Raw genomic sequence first — 19,644 nt, forward strand, 5'->3', positions numbered from 1 at the left:
ATTTTAGCCATAATTTAAGAATGGATTGGACAATCCAGATTCCACACACATGTTGACTGGGACGACTGTTGACTTGTGGCCAGCAATGCATTTCAAACACAAATCTGCACGTAGTGTTAAGGTTATTTTAAAGAGCTGTAGTAGGTTAGAAAAGCATTGCTCCATGGCACTACTAGTGGCCACAAAGTTCCCAGGTTACCTTTAATTATTAAAGCTCCCTGAAACACAGCAAGATTTATACACTGTTCAGAAAACTTGAGGACAATTGTTGTTTACAACTGTGACATATTTTAATCATTTTGATTAGTTGTTGCTTGAAACTAGCGGCATACATTTCACATACTTTCAACCTAATGCAATGCCCTGGCACACAGTTTGGAATTGGGTGGCCATAGCTTTGTAATATCAAAATCTACATTGCATGTTGCCATGAAATCTACATGGTTCCCACAGGATCAACAACTAGTAAGCTTTCCACAATGCATACAAGATAATAATAATAACACTTTCGTTATAGAGCACTTATCAAAACAAAGTACAAAGTGCTTCACAACAAGATAAATAAAACACCACAGTGAATGATGAAATATAAAGAAATAAAATACATAAAATACACAAGAGCAATAAGATAAACAGCCAGTTCAGGTAAAATCAGGATCTGCTTTCAGATAAAAATGTGTTCTGAGACGAGACTTAAACGAAGACACTGACTCAGACAACCTCATTTCTTCGGGCAGGTTGTTCCAGAGCCTCGGGGCCCTGATGGCAAAAGCTCTGTCCCCCTTAGTTTCCATCCTGGACTCAGGAACAGACAGGAGACCCCTGTCTGATCTCAAACTACATGAAGGTTCATAAGGGATTACAAGGTCTAAAATCTAATCTGGGGCCAAGCCATGAAGAGCCTTAAAAGTAATCAACAAGATCTTAAAATCAGTCCTGAAACCAACAGGGAGCCGATGTAAAGAGGCTGAAACAGGTGTGATGTGGTCGCACCTCTTGGTCCTGGTTAACAGCCAGGTATCCCTCATCTTCTTACCAGAATTCAAAATTTACTGAGCTCTTTCATGCTCCCCAAAGGATGAAGCCTTGTGATTTTAACGACTGCTGTACTTGCATCACCGCCCTCAAGACAAACCTTTTAGCCCTACTACTGATAAGGCTGTAAGACCTGCAAAATCGTCGGCATGTTGTTTGTTCTGTCTAATGCTCTTGTAATGTGGGGTGTGCTGAACATTGCAGCTTTCAGACTAGCAGGCTGTAGTCTTGTTGTATGACTTTAATGTGCGATTTGGGAAATGTGAAGTCAAAAGTAGAAATCACATGTAAATATGTTGAGTAAGAAGAATCAACATCTGTAACAAATTCAAGCAAATTGGAATTTATGACTACTTCAGAGTTGTTCTGCTGGACATTCCCTTTCCACATGACTAGGGAGTTAAATCCACTCAATAGCACACCAGCACATCAGCATAACCCTGCACAGGGTATTTAGGTTGCAGCCTGATCAGCTTAAAGAAATGTCTAATAGGCCCTGAGCTTTCCACACATTTAGATCCATTTTTACCTCCAAGCCTCTTTATCCTTCACCTACTGTACTAGCTGTGGCCTGCTGAATATGCATCAGCAGCTGTTTTAATTGATTCTAGTTCCAGTCACAGTGACTGGGGGAGTGGATTGGATTACGATGTACATACCTGGACCTGGTCCGAAATGTGGCCGTGGTAATCTCACTCCAAAGCCCTAATTACATCTCGCAATGCCGACCGGTTCATGTCAGCATGCATTGATAGTACATCAGCTGAATGAAGAGGGTATTAGCGCACATCAGTTGTTTGCATCAGTGTTTCAAAGACTCTTCTCACACCTAACCTTAACTTTAGGTTTATGTACCATTCAAACAAACTGTGGGGTGTTTACCCGTTCGGCCTCGGTTCATTTAGGTTGGTGTGAAAGCTGTCAATCACACTGATGCGGACCAAACAACCGGGCCGGGTCTCGGTACAGAAATCCAAAGGGCAACAGACACCGGCAGTGTTTGATGCGCATCAAAACACCCAAGCCTACAGTCTTCTACGGCGACATCGCGTCACAAATCATCGCGAGCTGATCCGTGTGGACACCACTGCCCCGGATCCAAGCGTCATGATTTGCTGTAGGCTTGATATGACTTAATCTAGTCTGGTGCACTTAAGAAATTGTCTCTCCACTTTCTGTAAAACCTGAAACATGAGATGAATGCTATTCTTAGGTAGAGAGGTCTCTGCCATCTTTCCTGTATGACCTGAATGCTGCATAACAGAATCAACATGGAGTCCATGAGTCAGTCCAGGAGCAGAAAGTGGTCTCCTCCTTCACAGCTTCACAGCCTTTGCAGCATGACGTGTACAACCGTGTATTTGTGTTGTAACTCCTCTCCTGACTGCTTACATTACACATGCTGCCGGTGCTGGTCACTGAGCCTCCGTGGAACACTCAGCTAAGTGAGTGTGAGTCGGTCTGGAATGCCCAGCAGCAGCAGCAGCACTCCACTAATAGAAAAGACTGTTATGCAATGTCATTTTCTGTGTGGCTGATTTCGGATTAGAAGGTTAGAGGTGAATGAGGTCAAAGCATTGCCACCAACTTCATTTCATTGTGTTGCACCAAAGTGAATCAGTTTAGCATATGGTACTGCAGACTGAGTTGAGGGTGTGTGAGTGAGTGTGTGTGTGTTGGAATAATGCCTTGTGTAACTCAGCGAAGCAGCAGTTTTTCTCCCCTGGCTCTAATAGAATAATAAACGGTGAAGATTGAGCTCCGCACAGTTGCGGGTGTCAGCCAGCAGGAGTTTGGGAACTTATTTGATTCCCTTCATATTACTGTGTAAGACTTTCTTCATGTGTGGAGGCCTTTTGTAAAAGACGTTCATCTAAATGAAATACAGAGGAATGCTTTCCTCACTTCTGTCACAAATTGCACTGCATAGCAGTTCCTCTTCGGAGCCAAACGAAGGCAGGGGGAAACGCGCCGGTGCCTCTCAGAAATGAATTGCTTTTTATTGTGCTGACTGTTGGAAGGTAATTCTAAAGGTAAACAGATAAATGTTTATTTGGCTGTAAAGGCCCCTCCTTCACAGTGCAATAACGTGCTGGCAACTCCCTCAGTAAGAGTTAGTCCGATTTTTTTCAGTTTGAGTTTTCCCTGAGGAAACGTGCTGCTTACTGTGTGAGGATCCAGTTTGTGCATGCTAATAGAATAAAGCCCTGGTTTTAGCTTTATGAAACATGACTTTATATGTTAAACACTGTATCAGAAACATTTCCAGCGTGTTCACTGTACGTAGATGTGTAAGGTATGGCAAACCCTTGGGTTGCTTACCTGTGAGGACTGATTTAAAGGTGTTACTAAATGTATGAATTTGAATGATGTTTGAGTTTATTTGGGCGATGAGATTTTTTTTCGGGTTCTTTGTATTGGTCGAAACTAAAGGCTGAAGGATAAGCTTTTCAGTTTGTTAAAAAAGTTAACCTTTAGGTAATTCAGTGTGTCGTTAATGGATTTATTTAAGCATGTACAAACACAAAACAGAGTATTTTAGTGGCCGAGGTTAACTAACGTTAGCAAACTTAGTTTACTTGGTTTGGGTTAGGGTTACGTTTTAGCACCTAAAGGATAAATGTTTTGAATGGTTTTATCACAAAAGTAAAAGAAGAAGCAAACACAGCGTATTCCACAGGAGACACGTTTTGTTGTTTCCTGCTTGTGGTTTCATCCTGCTCGTCAGGTCACCTAATAATGGTGTCTTTGTAACTGACTCAAGAGAATCTTGGGAAATGAAGATTTTGAAGTTTCTGGCTTTGGCAAACCCCAGCGGTAGTATCAAAGAAAGACCACAGTACAACACAGCAATCCGACAACACAAAGACTGCACCAGTTTTCAGCAGGACTCTATGAACTGCACTGTACTGTACAAACAAGAACTCATGCCATCAGATGCTATAATTACATAAAACATTACACAGAGTGGCTTTAAACAATTTTACTAAGGCCAAACAGGATTCAACCAATGAAACAATTTGTGGTTTGTGGATGTCTGTTGCTTGGTGTGGACATGTTGGTATATATACAGTCAGGATGAGAATATGGAAATGTAAAACTCTCTCTCTCTCTCTGTTTGCAGCATCAAGTTACTGGCAGTGCAGGACCTGCTGGAGCGGGAGGCTCTCGATAAGGTAACGTGGAGCTGGGCACCCCGCTGCTCTGTGCCGGGGCCACACTGTTGATTGGGAGGACTGCTACTGTACGCGTTGAACTCGGCCTTGATTTGCAGCATTAGAAATGAGATGACTCACCACTCAGGCAAATGCACTCAGAAGCTCTCGCTCAGCGTTTCCCATTTATTTAATGTGTTGCGGTTATGCAGATTCTCCCCCTTTCCTTCCGCTCTGTCTCTCTGCGTGTGTCTCTGTCTCCCGAACGTAAATGTCTTCTATTTCTAGGCTCATTTGGGTTTGCACTCTCCTGTGCTTTCATTCCTATAAATATGACAGTTGTTGCTATGGGCTGGAGGGTGCCCGATTCAGCAGTGTCAGTAATCCGGATACATTGGATTCATCTTTGATTCACATTCTTTGTTAAAAATAAGAAAAAAGAATTTATCAAAAGATGCTAAGCTAGGCTGACCGCGCCCTGACTCGTTTTAGTGGAGCAAATGCCTCCTACTTTTATATATAATGATCAAAACCCCAGTTTTATCTCACAATATCAAGATTACATCCATATTTTACTATGACCCATAGTAAGTTCTCAAAGCCAAAGGAGTTTAATGCAACCTAGGCTGTTGGAGTTGAAGGTAAATGTTGTATAAAGGCCCGGTCACACCAGAAAGGGCCACTGTGAAATTCATCGGCACCTTTTCGCGAAATAAGCGGAGCTAGAAGCTTGGTGAAGCTGTCCGTTAGCAACCTTATTAGCTCGGTTGCTAACGAGACAATAAATTCACAAAATTTGCGGTTCGATCCCGGCTTCAGCCCACATGGCAAAGTGTCCTCGGACAAGACACTGAACCCCAAATTGCTCCCGAAAGGCTGTGCCTTCGGTGAGTGAGTGAGTTAGTTTCTTTGCTGTGATGACCTGCCATCAGTGTGTGAATGTGATATGTTGTGTGAAGTGCTTTGAGTAGTACGGTGATTCTATTGAAATGAATTGATTTTGCTGCGAAATGTTGTCGTATTAAAACACACACACTGTACGATGTGGACTGTTCAGCCTACACACTTGTTTGCACATGTGAAATGTCCCTTTCTGTATTAGCTACCAGATAGCTCCTTGGCAGTGAAATCAGAGCTCCATGGAAAGGGAAGTAGGTCTGCAGCAGAGTATTTTGGACAGAGAGGGAGGTGGTGGGAGGATGAGTTACCTCTGGACAAGTGGTAGCCCACATTGCAGTGTTTTCACTCCTGCCAGCCTCCCACATTGATTTTCTGCCTGTTTTTCCATCTATTCAGTCTTGTCTTAGTCATTAGCACCCTCTCTTTTCATCTTCTGTCCCCGCAGAGTGAAGGAGAAATGGTTTCCATTCTCTCTTTCATTTCACTCGGTGCAGTGCAACTTATTTTGACATTTTGTTCAAAACTCAGAAGATGTATTTTTTAGGGCTTGAAAAGGCATATTTGGAATCAAACAGCTTTGCATGACTTTGGATGACAGTAGGTGCTCTATAGGCATGGCCTGGTTGCTGGAGTGTATTAGGTTCCCCCTTCACACGCACATCTATAGGAGAAAAAGCATGTGTATATATATATTCTTGGCGATAATTCAATATTAGCATTTAGAAACATTTACTGGAATCATATTGTGATAATATAGTAAAATGTCTCGTTTTACAAATTTATTGGATAATGAAACCGAGGATGGGAGATAAAAATGACAGAAAGTACAGGTGCTGCATCCATCAAGTATAACACATTAGAGGAAACATAAGTTCAGTTCTTCATTTAGGCCGAAGGGCTCCACTGTGTGAATCCAATATGCCTCTCTGCAGAGCAGTGAGCTGATAACGTCTGCACCTCTCGGAGAGGGTGACATTTTTTCCGTTCCCCAGAAATGTAATGATGCTGCAGAGCCGTGGTTAGCCTGTGCAGAATCTTTGATCTCTGTGAGCTTAAGATGGACCTGTGTTCTTTTGTCTCTGATGGGGTGTTACTGCGTGGGGTGTGGACAATGACTCTGGCACCTACCACCCTGGGATTCATTATCCAATAGATTTGAAATCCTGTTCAACCAATGATCTGTATCTGTTCTAGGTTGACTATATATGTTGTTTTGCCTCATGTCTTTGTCCATTTTGACTGTCATTCAGTCTCTTTTGAAGGCCGGATTTGAGTTTACTTACCTCCATCTAGTCAGTTACTGAAGCAGTTACAAAATCCACATTTGGGGACGAGGTACAGGAGCTGAGCTACCATCACTTTGACAAAACGTAATCCGTACAGGTGTACATCATGGTGATGTATATCATCCTAAAAATGTGGCATAACTAACTTTGGGTGGATATACCCTGCATTGCATTCCTGTGGGAAATGTCCAAACACCCGTGAGAGCTTTTCACAGTAACTTTGGTGGATGTGTTTCTTGGACATGTGTTGTGATTAGTCACACAGAGAGAGTGCGCCGGTTTTAGACTGTTGTTCTCTGTCTGTCTGTTTTGTCGCTAAGGAACCCTCTGTCTGTGGTCGGGTTTCCAGCTCATGATTACTCACTGTAAAAGCCCTAACCGGTTACTATGAAACAGCCTTGGTGTAAATATAATAACTAACATACAATAACAAGTAACAACAATAATAAGTGGCATAGCTTCTCCTTATAAATACTTAAAACACACACACACACACACACACACACAAGTGCATACACACACTGTGTTGTTTTGTGCTGTGTGGATACTGGCAGCCCCAGACACAGTTATCTGGCACTCCTCTGAAGGTTCAGTGAGTTCACTGTTGTTTGCGCCTACATTTCTTAATTTGTCCACCCTGCTTTGAAGAGGCAGTTTAGTTTTGGGGTTTTTTTTTTTTTTTTGCTTGCGTTTCAGTCCAAGTGACCGTGAGTGGTTTTTGCCTGGGGAAGTGATACGAGCTTCAATCACACAACTGGATATTTCATCAGCCTTTATTAAATCAGCCTCATGAGTTTCAGATGTCTTTCCAAAAGATATCTGAGAACAAAACATACTCATAGAGTATAGACATGCAAAACAGGATGTAACGTACAGACACATACTGTACTTATTGCTATTCTTAGAGCACTACCAGTAGTGGGGCTAAACATATTCTCAGGGTGAGGATGCAGCATTGGAGCCATTAAAACAATTAAAAAGATCAATTAAAGCTGAACTAATTGAATAATCTTAATATAACCAAAGGCTCAAATGACTGCTTGTAATGTGACAAGTGCTGCTTGTAGTGACGAACCCAGAGAAACAAACCCAGACTCTGTAGTCTGCAGAGCGTTTTAGCTCCCATCAACCTCATTTCCAGTAACAGGAGGCAGCAGTTTCCAGGGAAAAAGCTCTAATAAACCCACCCTAAGCTGCCTGTCCAGTGCCAAACAGCAGACGGACAAAATGAGCAGCAAGCTGGGGAACACAGTGGAGCGTTTAGCAGCTAAAGAACCAGATGTTTTCCTCAGGAGCTGGCGGAGACCAAAGCAGAGCTCAAGGAGCGTGAATACTGGACTTACATTCGTCAGGTGGACAGAAACACACAACTCCAAATGAATGCTAATGTTTCTCTGTGTCTGCTGGACGTGTACCTTGGCAACTCTTTGCTAACATATTTGCATTTTAGTTTGTCCCAAGGCACAAACCAATTAACTAACGTGTCCTGTGCTTTGGTACTTAGTGGATTTTAAAGATACAGATACAGTGAACAATAACTTAAAGGGGCACTCCAATGATTTAGTATTACGCTTCCATAAAGAGACTTGCGAAAGACAGATTAAAAAGTGAATTGTCAAAATTGATGCAGCTGAGGCCGAGATATCCTGACTTTAACCCCACGCCTACACCGGCTTTCAGTTAAAACGGTTTTGTCTTTAAGCCCAAAGTAAGATAACCCCGATGGCAGGTTTATTTTCTCAGGCTTTAGAAGGTTTTAAACTTTGTGTTCTACATCAGAGAGTAATGGTGAGGAGGTTTTACATCCTCTGTCTGTACTGGTGATTATCACTCAGTCTAGTAATCAGATAATTAAATCCTTGGCAGTGAGAAATGAGCCAGTGTTTTTTCCCGTACCTGGTCTAGTCCAGGTGTCACTGTGGGCTCCGCCAGGCGATCCCTCCAGGCCTGGGCTCCTTGCCAGGGCCCTGGCTGCATGCTGTGCCCGCACTTTGGTCCTCACAGGCTGAATTATGAGGGTGTTTTTGTATTTTGGCAAAGCTCTACTTGTACACTTTAGACTGAATGGCCCCTGGGGACCAGCTCTGAAAGTAAATCTTGTTGGGGGTTTCTAACCTCCTGGCAGTCTGAAATTGCTTTATTATTAATATTATTATTTCCTCAGCGATGGGCCAGTGAAAACAGAATGCTGCGACACTGCGACTGTCCGGCTCAGGCTGACAGAGCTGCGGCAGCACTGTGAGATGGCCTGATAGACTTTGTTCTTCAGTGTTAATTAGTGTTATCTAGCTTTGTGCTGCTCTCGTTAAAGTGGGTTTGTGTTTCAGACTAAATGTATTAGCACTTTAGTGTAGTAGTTTCCAGACATCTGTCAAACATGTGGCCGTAATCTATGCAGTTTCACAGTATGTTACAAGTACCTGAGCTTTGATATCTTGAACTCTCGTCATACATTTGAAACACTTGGCAAATCCATCTTTCTTTTCTTGCTGTGCAGGTTGACCAGTTTAGCTGAAACAATGTCAAATATAGCATGACAACTATGTAAAAACAAGGTGTCCAGGGGACATTTGTAGGCACCTCATTACCAAAATCACAGCTGCTAGCCTGCCGCTAACACTGGGTGCTCCTCCGGAACTAACTGGAGTTGCCGCAACAACACAACTTCAGTTCCTACGGCTACTTGGCATTGACTTTACTGCAGAGTAATATAAACAGTGAAAGTTCTCGGGTCGAGGACAATGGAATGTAAATGAGCTGCTTGGATTTAATGTAGTCTTGCTTTAATTTAGGAGATACGCAGATATTCTTCAGATTTATCCTTTTTGCCTGTTGAACAACTTTGTATTTTCTTTGCCATGCCTTAAACATAGGTTAAAATGTCAGCAGTATTGTTTAATGCTACATTCAGTTAGTTCTTGTGCACAAATTAGTAATTGACATACATTACATAATTCAAGCCCATGAATTATGTCATTCGAGAGTGATTATTTATTAAAAACCACACATTATTAATTTGTACGCATTAGTTAGTATTTGTTTTCTCTTTCTCTCCGCCACCAGCCAGGCTCTGTCGGTTTGTTTCTGAGTGTCGGGAAAAATAATAAAACTACTATGTTTAGTTTCCTCTGTACACTGTGCTTGGGCATAGCAGCGTATTTATGAAGTGTTAGAGGATACAGCTGTACATTTTTTTTGTATTTTGTAACATGGCTTGCAGCTTTACCAAATGTACATTTTTGTAAGACTTCTGCTCCACTGTAGTAGACATTTATTATTATATTTATTATTTAAATGTTGCAGATTGTCACTTTAAATATTAATAGGTGTCATTTCAGTGTGGGCCCCTCGTGGAGAGGTCATGTATGTGTGTGCGTGCAGTAGGTGGGGTTCCTCTGACTCTCCCGGTGTCCCACAGGGAGCCTCGCAGGTTAAATTTAGAGCCAGTGGCGGGTCAGCCAGAGCAGCAACCCGAGCCTTTATGAGCATGCTCTTCTGTGCAGCGACCTCTTTCTTTCCTTTCTCCAACGTCTTTTATTTCCATACCAAGTTAGCTTTGCCTGTTCTCCAGAACATTACCCTACTACTGGTTTAGCCCTCTCTCAGTGATGTCGACATAAGAGGCTTCCTCTTTCTCACTGTGTTTCCTCTGTGAGATGAGATGAGGCTATTTGAGTTCACTGAACTGTATTGTTTCTCAGCGACTGTTAGACTGTTTGCTGACGGCCAGTTCATCTGCCCTCAAGTGTAAAATAAAGTACAAAACTCCATGTAAACTGCACTTTGTCATGTATATCAGACAGAATATAAGTGTCCTTGGTGCTGACAAGGCACTTATGGTGTCGTATAATGCGCAGTTCTGAATTTTAGCCATACAACAACATTGTTGCTAATATTTCTGAGACAGAGCTGCTCTGAAAGCAGTAACCTCGATGGTTAAGGTAATCTTAGTGTGTAGAAACAAAGAAGTGGTCCTTTGGTTAATATTTTACATAACTGCCAAGTTATTACTGAGATGTCTGGCCCATCGTTACTGTTTTTTTATGAATAATTTTTCCCCTGCTTGTGTCCTGTTATTACCCTATTACTGAAAAGAACCCTAATTTTACCAAGATATTCTCATTGTTAATACCAAGAAATGACTCCCTAATTACCTGGCTATTACCGACGTAATGTAAACTGTCTTTTCATGGCACAGCTAACTAGAAAATCTGATGCCTTATATATATAAAATATATACATTAAAATATATATTATAAATATTCAAATCTAATGTCAATTTAAATGATTGTGTAAAGTGTAAAAAAAAAAAGCTAGAAATGAGAAGCTAGTGAGTCTTAAGTCGGTTAGTTGGCCGATCATTTTTACTGTGCCTGTAGCATGTGAGTGGTATATACACTGAAGGAGTACCTGGTTCAAATTATTTTGAGTTTAGCTCAGTTTGAATTATCTCTGGTTTACTAAAGATCTAGCTAAAGTCTAAGTCTGAATAAATTAAAAGCCTTGAATACACCCATGGTGATCCATTTTCCAAGTCTGATCTAAATAGTTTTCTCTCCTGTGTTTATGACTTAAGAACAGGTGAAAACAGGTTTTGCCAGGATAATCTGTATAAGTTTCTAAAAAAAAAAATAAAAATCTGTGAAACAGGTGGGAAAAAAAAAAGTTGCATAACGTATTTTCTAGAGTTGAAAGATTTGGCCCTATAATTTGGCCAGTTTTTAATTTTTTGGTTTGTTGTTGTAACACTCATTTGGGCCACAAGAGGCTGAAGTGCAGCACTGCCGCATGTTCTAAACCGGACTAAAAGCATTCATGTTTTCTTCCAGCTGAGTTTTATTTTCCCCATGCACTCTAAACACAAGGTACATGTATTGTGTGTTAGCGAGTTATGTAACATTACTGTCATGTTTTTCATTTGGTTATAAATGTATTTTAATCGGAAAACATGAATGCTTTCAGTCCGGTTTAGAACATGGGCTAGTGGTGCACTTCAGCCTCTTGTGGCTGAAATGAGTGTTACAACAACAAACACTTGATCAAAAATGATCCTGACAAAAAAAAAATTTCCCCTTCCAAAACTTTTTTCCACCTGTTTTCACAGATGAAAAAAACCCCTTAAAAACCGATTCTTTTCCCCTAGGGATCAGCCTCTGTGTAGCGTTGCAAATTCTTTTTTCATTAAACATTTCTCAAAAACATTCAACTCCCATGAGTTTTTGACATAGGTACATGCGCTGCCAAAACCTAGTAGGGGCAGTAGCTGAAAATGCTAACAAAATTTGTTGGCAAAAAAATATAGCTTAAGCTAACAAAATAATTGCTATATTTTTGTTAAAATAACAAGGTCTTAAATTTTTACGATTAAGTACAGGAGTAATTTCATTTAGCTAATTTGACCAGACTATCCCAGTATTATCTTGTAGCCTTTCAGAAAGACCCGAAAGCTGGGTGTAACTCTCTATAAACTTACGTTAGCATGGCTAACTTAATTTGGAAGCTAATTTGGCTAGCTAGGTTATACTAAAGCTATTTTGGATAAATTTGTGCGACTTTACCATAGACTGTTCGGCTGTAATGGTGTTTTTCAGTTAGTAACTTTTCATAATTTTAGCTACTAACTAAAATGTAGGTATTTAGTTTAACTTGAATTACAAGTGATTTTTTTTTTTTTTTTTACCAGGTTCACTACTGTTGAGGCGTTAGCAGAACTAAAATTACAATCAACAATTACATCATTACCAAATAATGAAGTGCAACTAACAACACATGTGGTATCTGAGCATAGTGCTGACCAAATTTGCTCTCTCTGCTTTGTGTTGCAGTTCTGTGTGGAGTTAAACCAAGGAACGCTGGCCAGCATACGGAAGTGGAAATGGCCACGAGGGCTGTGGAAAAGTATTGTGTCTGAAAAACCCACCGGACACTCCAGCAAGGTACGGCAACCATCTTTAACAGCACTGATATCCCTGTTTAGTTTAGCTTTGTTTAAAGAGTAAATTTACACTGAATGCCATGAGACCTTTGGCAGCTGATGCAACTTCAATTCAGAAATATTGGTATCATCAGTCCTTGAGTACCCAAATCTGTCAAACCCAAACTTTTGCCAATTAGTCCCCAAATGTCAGAGATCAATCTTCACAGCTGTTTTATTTCTTATATTAAGGAAACTAGGCAGTTCAGTGTTTGGTTCTCAATGGTAGCAGCCACTCCTGTTTTTCAACGCCTTGTGGATTTATCCAGCTCCAAGAGGTTGCCTCTCTTCTCTCCAGTATCTGCTCTGACATCAGGAAGACGCTGAGCACAGAGCAGATAGCTGTGTTTGTTCACAGCGGAAACCAGCCAGTAGATGAACCTGATATGAAGTTGAGCTGGGTCAGCTGCGGTCATCGGCCTCAGTCACATAAGATGGATGGTTGAAATAACAACGAGGGGTTTTAAAATGCCCTGCCACCCCCCAGTGCATCCATGGGGGGTAAATAAATCATTCTACATAACCACTGAAGTCCCAAAAGATGGTGTTTTTTTTTAAACTTGTGAGCACAAGATAAAAAAAGTCATCTCTCAGGACTGTAGGATTCAGCATTTTCCCACCAGAATTCTTTTTCCAAACAAAAAAACAAAATCGAGTGAATGCTTTAGATCTTCATGTTGCGAAGTAAGGGCCGGGTTATTCTGGAAAATAAGCGGTTCGCACGTCAGAACCACGTCGGAAGTCAAGTGTTTTTTTGTTCTGTTCAGTTGTTCTGAACAGCCACACTGGAAGGTGGAGTGAAAAGCCACCCGTCGACGCTACCGTTTAAATATGGGGATAACGGCGCACATTTTTAGGCAGTCTCTCCTGAAAGGCTTTCGGTTTCAGAAAGTTACAGAAATGATCAGCCGCTCCAATCCGAGGCCGTCCAATAAGCATACTGGCACCTTAAAATGTACAGACAACATAACGAAACAGTTGACTGAATAAATAAAAAGTGAAAATTCAAACAATTAAAATGTTTCACAGACTTTTTCTCATAACCTCAGTATTTCTAAAGTCCTGCCTACGGCTGCCTGCTTCGACGTGCCCTTGAAGTAAAATACTGCCTGAATTACCACCCGAGTTGCACTCTGTGGTTGGGTTTTTATATGGTAAACAACTTTTCCTTTAGAACACATATTTGAACCTGCTACAGGAAAGGATATAAGTTCCATGAGAGATGTACTGTGAGAAAGAAACCGCACGTATTTTTAGTTTTTCATTTTATGCTGTATATGTGCTTTTTTTTTTTGTATTTAAGTCTTTACTTCTCCTTTTCTCAGTATGTCCTGGTGCTGTTACTTTGAACACTCACACACATTATTCATCCATCCATTCATCCATTTCTACATAGTGTTCTTGAAAAGTTAACATGTATTAATTCCCTATCTTATTTAAATGTAGGTAGCGTAGGTGTTCACTGCTGCAAAGAAGCAGTTTCCCCACAGAGATCACTAAAGGGTCATCTTATCTCAGTGGATATTTTCAGTTGCCAAACTGTCTTTTTAATTAGCCGAAAATGTAGCAGTTTGATAACTGTGACTTAGCCTTGTTAGCTGATCTTTATTAATAATACATCTCTATGTCTGAATGCCTTATGACACAGAATAGTGCTGTTACCCAGTCGAGAATGACCTCAGGGCTCATACAGTACTGTAGAAAATAATCCAGTTAAGCCACGATCAAAACATCCATGAACATTTGCATTTCAATGAATGCGCTTCTCGCTCGTCTCTGTAACGGACTGATAAATAGTCATGATAGGCATTCATGGTTGCTGCTTGCGGTTCAGTAAACAGTGTCACCTGCACACTGAATGAGAAGATCACAGCTTAAGTGTTACAGTGGCTCAGTTAGCCTAGAGATAGTTCATACTGATGGCCTTGTGATACAGTGAGCTACGTATTAATAAGTCATAAACTATTCATTAGTAATGGCGTTGAGGCTCTTTACGCAGGGCAGTACGATAATCTGATAAAGATATCTGAGTCCATTTTCCCATGATCCTCTTTTCCCAGGGAGTGAGCTACTCTGGCTTTCTGTGGGACACTTCGTCTGGTATTGACCTGAAGGACGCTGCAGTCCTGGAGTCTCCTGTCGTCAATGGCAATGGGAGTCAAACGCACCCTGGACTCTACCTGGCTCACTTTTCTGTAAGTAATTATTGATTCCCAAAACAGACTGTAGCGTTCTGATGAGGTTATGTTTGCTCAAAACAAATGTATTCACTAATAAAATCAAAGACTTTTTTCATGTAAAGGATGGGAAGGAAATCATTTGTTTTATAATAAAGGATAGGAAGGAAAATGCATAACATGAAATTAACTTAATGTAAAGAGAAACAGGGAAATAATTTCCCATTCCAGCCATCCAACAATCAACACTGTGATTGGGAAGCATTTGGCTATACTTTTGAGTTTTTTTTAAAATGAAAAAAAAAAGATGAGGAACGGTGAACAGTGTGTTAGTTTAAATTCCACGTAACAGTGTCTCTGTATCCAAATGACTGTGTAGACTGCCTAGCAGAGTAGGAGTGAATAACTGACAGGGCCGCCCCTCGACCTTCGTGGGGCTCGAAGCCTCGGTTGCCAGCTCTCACTTTTGGCAGACGTCTCGTGTCTCGCCTCATGTCGTGCTGCCCAAATAAATCTGATCCAAATAAGAGGATCTCCAAAGTGAGAGAGGTACCGTGTGCATTTACATATGTGGCACAACAGTGGTAACGTCATTAATTATTCCTAACTATTAATTATCCCCAACACGGCGACAGGATTCTGTGCTTTTCTACAGACAGATAAGCTGTCACACCCAGAGTCCAGGTTTATAGGCTACAGTCAACTCACATGTAACATAGCGCACCAGGCGTCCTCAAGTTGAGTCCGGAGCTCCATCAGAGCTGTGGGGACATTTTTATTTACTGTAAGTAAAAGTCAGGTCCGTTTACTCTGGACACGCAAAGCTATTTTTCTGTCCTGTCAAGTTTATTATTACAGGGACATTTCAGTTTGGCTGCTTATAATCAAAGTCTCGCAGTATTTGCAGTAGTGGCATTGTTGTGCGCATGGATGCATTCCCTCATATGGGACATGGCCTATGTAATCAATACTGTATATAATAAAATATGGCAACAGGATGTAACAACGAAAAACATTTTAGTGCACTGTAAGTTAGTGTAGTTAGATAAACCATCACTACGCATGGACAGGAATTCCAGTGTTAAAAAATCATGAATTCAACTGCTGCAAATTATTTGCCAGCAACACAGACAGCGTATTTGGGGTGATCTATATTAATTATTTGGCATATTATTAGCCAGGTTTCCATCCATTTGTAGCGCAAATTTTAACCGAATTCTCTGAAAATTGGCAGAAAGTGCGAATTTATGTGCGTTTCCATCCACTACTGTTATGCCAGTATTGGGAGTTGGTTTAGAGCGATAAGCAATAGGTGGTGCTACTTCTCCAGCCAGGTGCCATCATACCATTGCAGAAGAAGATCTTGCAAAGAGATGATGTATTTAAAAGAGCGCCAGTCAAACTTCATATGGTGGAAAACAATGTAGGAAACATGGTGGAAACATGGCTTTTGTTAGTTTCATGTATTACTGGGAAGAAGGTTACAGTCTCCTCACAGATCTGATGTTTTTGCCTGCCGCCATTTTTTGTTTGGGTCACATGCTTCATTTACGTCATGATTAAGTCACTAAGTCTGTTTCCATTGCACTTTGTCTAACGTTTCCACCTCAGCCAAGTGTAAAAACCTTATTGTTAACGTTTCGAGTATTTTATTTTTTTTCTTTCGAATTTTCGACATTTCCACTCAGGTGGATGGAACGTATTGTGTTGTGAGACTTAATGTTTCACAGAGGTGAACTTTTTCCGCCTTATATACGCCGCGGCCTCTCTACGCCCGTGCTATTTAAAGGGTCAGTTCACCCAGATTACTACTAATATTACTATTTTCGCAATAGCCTCTCTTGGTATCTGTCCATCCAGATAGTTTGGGGTTTTTCTGTCCGGGTTTTGTAGGTTTGTAGGGGAATGGAAATTCATTTGTGGCACTCAAAGCATTTAAATAAAGCATTTAAAATTCAACATCTTTCCAGAATCTGTGCCCAATACAATGGAAGTGAATAGATAATCACAGAATGAACCGTCAAGAGTTGTGATGGGAATATTTTCTACTGAAAAACTGTCCACAGTGAGGTGTGCAGAAATGTTCACCTCCATTGTTTTGGCCTGGAGACAGAAATCTCAGAGACAGATATCTGGCCTGACATAGGCTTACCTCCCCTAACATTACACATCTAAAGAAGGGCTTTCTTTCTTTATTTTTATTTGCAAATGTAACTTCCACTAAACCAGCGGCTCTTTTCTCAAACAAAGTTGCATTCAGTTGACCTCATTAGGTCACCTCTTCTGATTTTGCCCAAAGCTCCAAAAAAGTTTTTGTCAGAGATGTTTCAGTACTAATTCACAGTATGCAGAGTTAAATTCCAGATTAATTCCAGTTTACTACAATTTATGATAACACTGAACTCACCAGAGTAATTACTGAGCGATAGGAATTCGGAGGCATTGCAAAAAAAGAAGTGAGACGGGGCAAGAAACACGGCAGTCAAGCAATCAGACAGGTTGTAAACAATGGTTTTTACTATTGATAGGAATGATGACCAAAACTATGAAAATAATAATATGGAACTATTCTTTAATCTCCCTTCAGCTATTCTAAAATGGCCATCAAAAACTACAAACCTACAGTATAGTTATTTCAGAACGAAGTTATGGTAAAAACAACACATTTTTAACATACATGTTAGTACAATCCAGATCCAGACAGAACAGATAGCTCCATGTGTATCCCTGTGTTTTGACTGACTGTTCCCTTCAGGTTGGGTCTTACGAGCTGACAGTGGTGAACGCCCACATGCAGGCCACAGCTGCATCAGAAGAGTCCAACGGCAAGAACCACAACACAGATGAAGCCAAGTGTCAGCGCCTCTCGCCCAGCATCCAGGAAACACTCAAAGGTCTGTCAGGTTAGACCTCTTCCACACGTCACACCACAGTTTGCTCATAAAGGGAGTGATGGATCAAAACTTAAGTGATCACAGACATCACTTCCGTGTGTCCGTCTCTGCACGAAGGTGACTTATTCTCATCCATTTTCTTCATATGTTTCTCTGCAGGTGAGAAGGAGCTGCTGGTGCTGGGAGATTTTGGCTCCCCGCCTCAGAGCTCAGAGCTGGACATACTGAGAAAGGAGAAGCTCTGTGCCCTGATACCATCCACCCAGTTCACCAACATCAGCACCCGCTCACCACAGGGCACCCGCTGTCTGGACAACATCTGGGTGAGCCGCTCCCTCAAGAAGATCTATTCTGGTAGGTGCACTGTGGGTGTTTTTTGACAGTAAACATGAAGTCATTCATAACAAGTCACGTCTCAAGTCAGTCAGTCGAGACAAATCGAGGCTCAAGTTATTTCCGAAAAGTCAAGTCATGAGTCATTCAAGGCAAATCCAAGTCTGTATCTAAATGAAAATTCAACCAAATAATTGGAACATGATACCGGATGACAATGTGTAGACTGCCTAGCAGAGTAGGAGTGAATAACTGACAGGGCCGCCTTTTGACCTTGACCTCTTGAAAGGTCTGGTTTTAAAGTCCTTTTTTGACTCGACCTGATTGTTCTGGTAATCATGGCAACAGTTTTTCCCCACGTGTAGCTGTACAGGACACCTGGTTTCCTTTCTGATTTATGATGAATGAAGTCCAGTTGCAATGTCATCTACTGCTTGAGTTCATGATAGATGTAAGCCATAGCAGCTTTTGTCAGATCAAAGTTGACCTCGCTGTGTAAATCCTTTGGCACATTGTGTAAGTTGCATGCCGTCCCACGTGTCTGCTGACTTCCTATCTTCTTGTGTGTTTTTCCCCGACAGGCCACTGCATGGTAGTGCGGGAGGGCTTGACCAACCCCTGGATCCCGGACAACTGGTCGTGGGGCGGTGTGGCATCAGATCACTGCCCTGTGGTGGCTGAGTTTTACGCAGATGTATCCCCTAAGGAGCTGAGCAGGCCTGGTATGGCAGTGGTGGACAGAGGAGACATTATGCCCAAACATGAGCGGTGACAACATCCACAGTCACAGTAAAGGCCGCAGTGGATGACATCAGACTTTGTCCTGCCTGGATCCTGCTGTGTCTCGGTTAGCCATGGAGCAAAGAGTTTCCTGATGAATGTGAAGAAGTGCCAAGATTGCCTTTTGGGTTTGAATTTATCAATGTATGATAGTCACAGAGCCATAAAAATGTTCAGACAAAATATATATAATGTTCTTTAAAAAGAAATGTGCCAAACAGTTTCTATATGTATATAAAATAAAGAGAAATGAATAGATGTTCCAGCTGTGTCTGAACTCTCATTAATGCAAAGTGCAGTATCCCATCACAACTGCTCATCTGTTCTGTCAGTTGAGAGGATAATAACATCTCAGCTGTAGAGCTCACGAAGGCTCTTACGTTATGTAAGCCAGGCCTCTGTGTGCACATGTGAGCTTCCATCTTCCTCTGTGCTGGAAATGAGGTGCCTGGGCAGAGAGCCATCAGAGGCCATTGCTGCTCGCTCAACTGCTCATTAAGCGGCTCCACAGCGATGCTTTGAAAGGGGCAAAAACAAAACTTCATCACTCAGTCATTGTTTTTTCATATCAATCAGTGATTGCAGATATGAATATATCCACATTACAACACAAACAACCCATGGAGAAGAGAATATACAGAATTTGTTGGCCATTTTGAATTGGTAGAGAACAGATCCATACTGGATAAGAGTGGGTAAAATCATCTGTTTACAGGAGACTTCACATTTGGTTGAAAGAGAGCTAATCGTTGCATTCGGCTGCACACAGAACTATACAAACCTCCGTTCTTCCCATGGCTGGATTACTAACCAGGTAAAAGGGGCACTGGCCCTGCTGCCCCACATTCATTACATTATAATATAAAGAGTACAGTCTAGACCCGATCTCTGTGAAAAGTGTTAAACTGTTAAGAATTGGTGCTATATAAATATATTGAATTGAATTCACTGTGTGTCAGGTGGTATGTGGTAATTTGACTAAGAACAAATTGGTTTGTAAATATGCACCTCTTAATCACAATATGACCTGAAATAATAATTGAAAGTTGCATTTATTGATTTTATTTATTTTTTTGGTCACTTGTGAGCAGAACAAGATGAAAACATATC

General features: G+C 41.2%; 1 protein-coding gene across 2 annotated transcripts in view; it reads left to right on the forward strand.

Moving 5' to 3' along the window:
- Nucleotides 1-18,797, forward strand: part of eepd1 (endonuclease/exonuclease/phosphatase family domain containing 1) — a 29,547-nt gene extending 10,750 nt beyond the window's left edge. The window contains exons 3-8 of one of the 2 annotated variants that reach the window (XM_044171222.1): nt 4,160-4,211; nt 12,202-12,312; nt 14,411-14,545; nt 17,283-17,430; nt 17,581-17,775; nt 18,336-18,797. In XM_044171222.1, coding sequence (XP_044027157.1) covers nt 4,160-4,211; nt 12,202-12,312; nt 14,411-14,545; nt 17,283-17,430; nt 17,581-17,775; nt 18,336-18,526 — 832 coding nt within the window. In that variant the 3' untranslated portion in view covers nt 18,527-18,797. The remainder of the gene's footprint in view (nt 1-4,159; nt 4,212-12,201; nt 12,313-14,410; nt 14,546-17,282; nt 17,431-17,580; nt 17,776-18,335) is intronic. The other variant, XM_044171223.1, reaches the window with a different exon arrangement.
- The last annotated feature ends 847 nt before the right edge of the window (nt 18,798-19,644 follow it).

The sequence above is a fragment of the Siniperca chuatsi genome, linkage group LG17, assembly GCF_020085105.1.
Source record: "Siniperca chuatsi isolate FFG_IHB_CAS linkage group LG17, ASM2008510v1, whole genome shotgun sequence".
NCBI lineage: Eukaryota > Metazoa > Chordata > Actinopteri > Centrarchiformes > Sinipercidae > Siniperca > Siniperca chuatsi.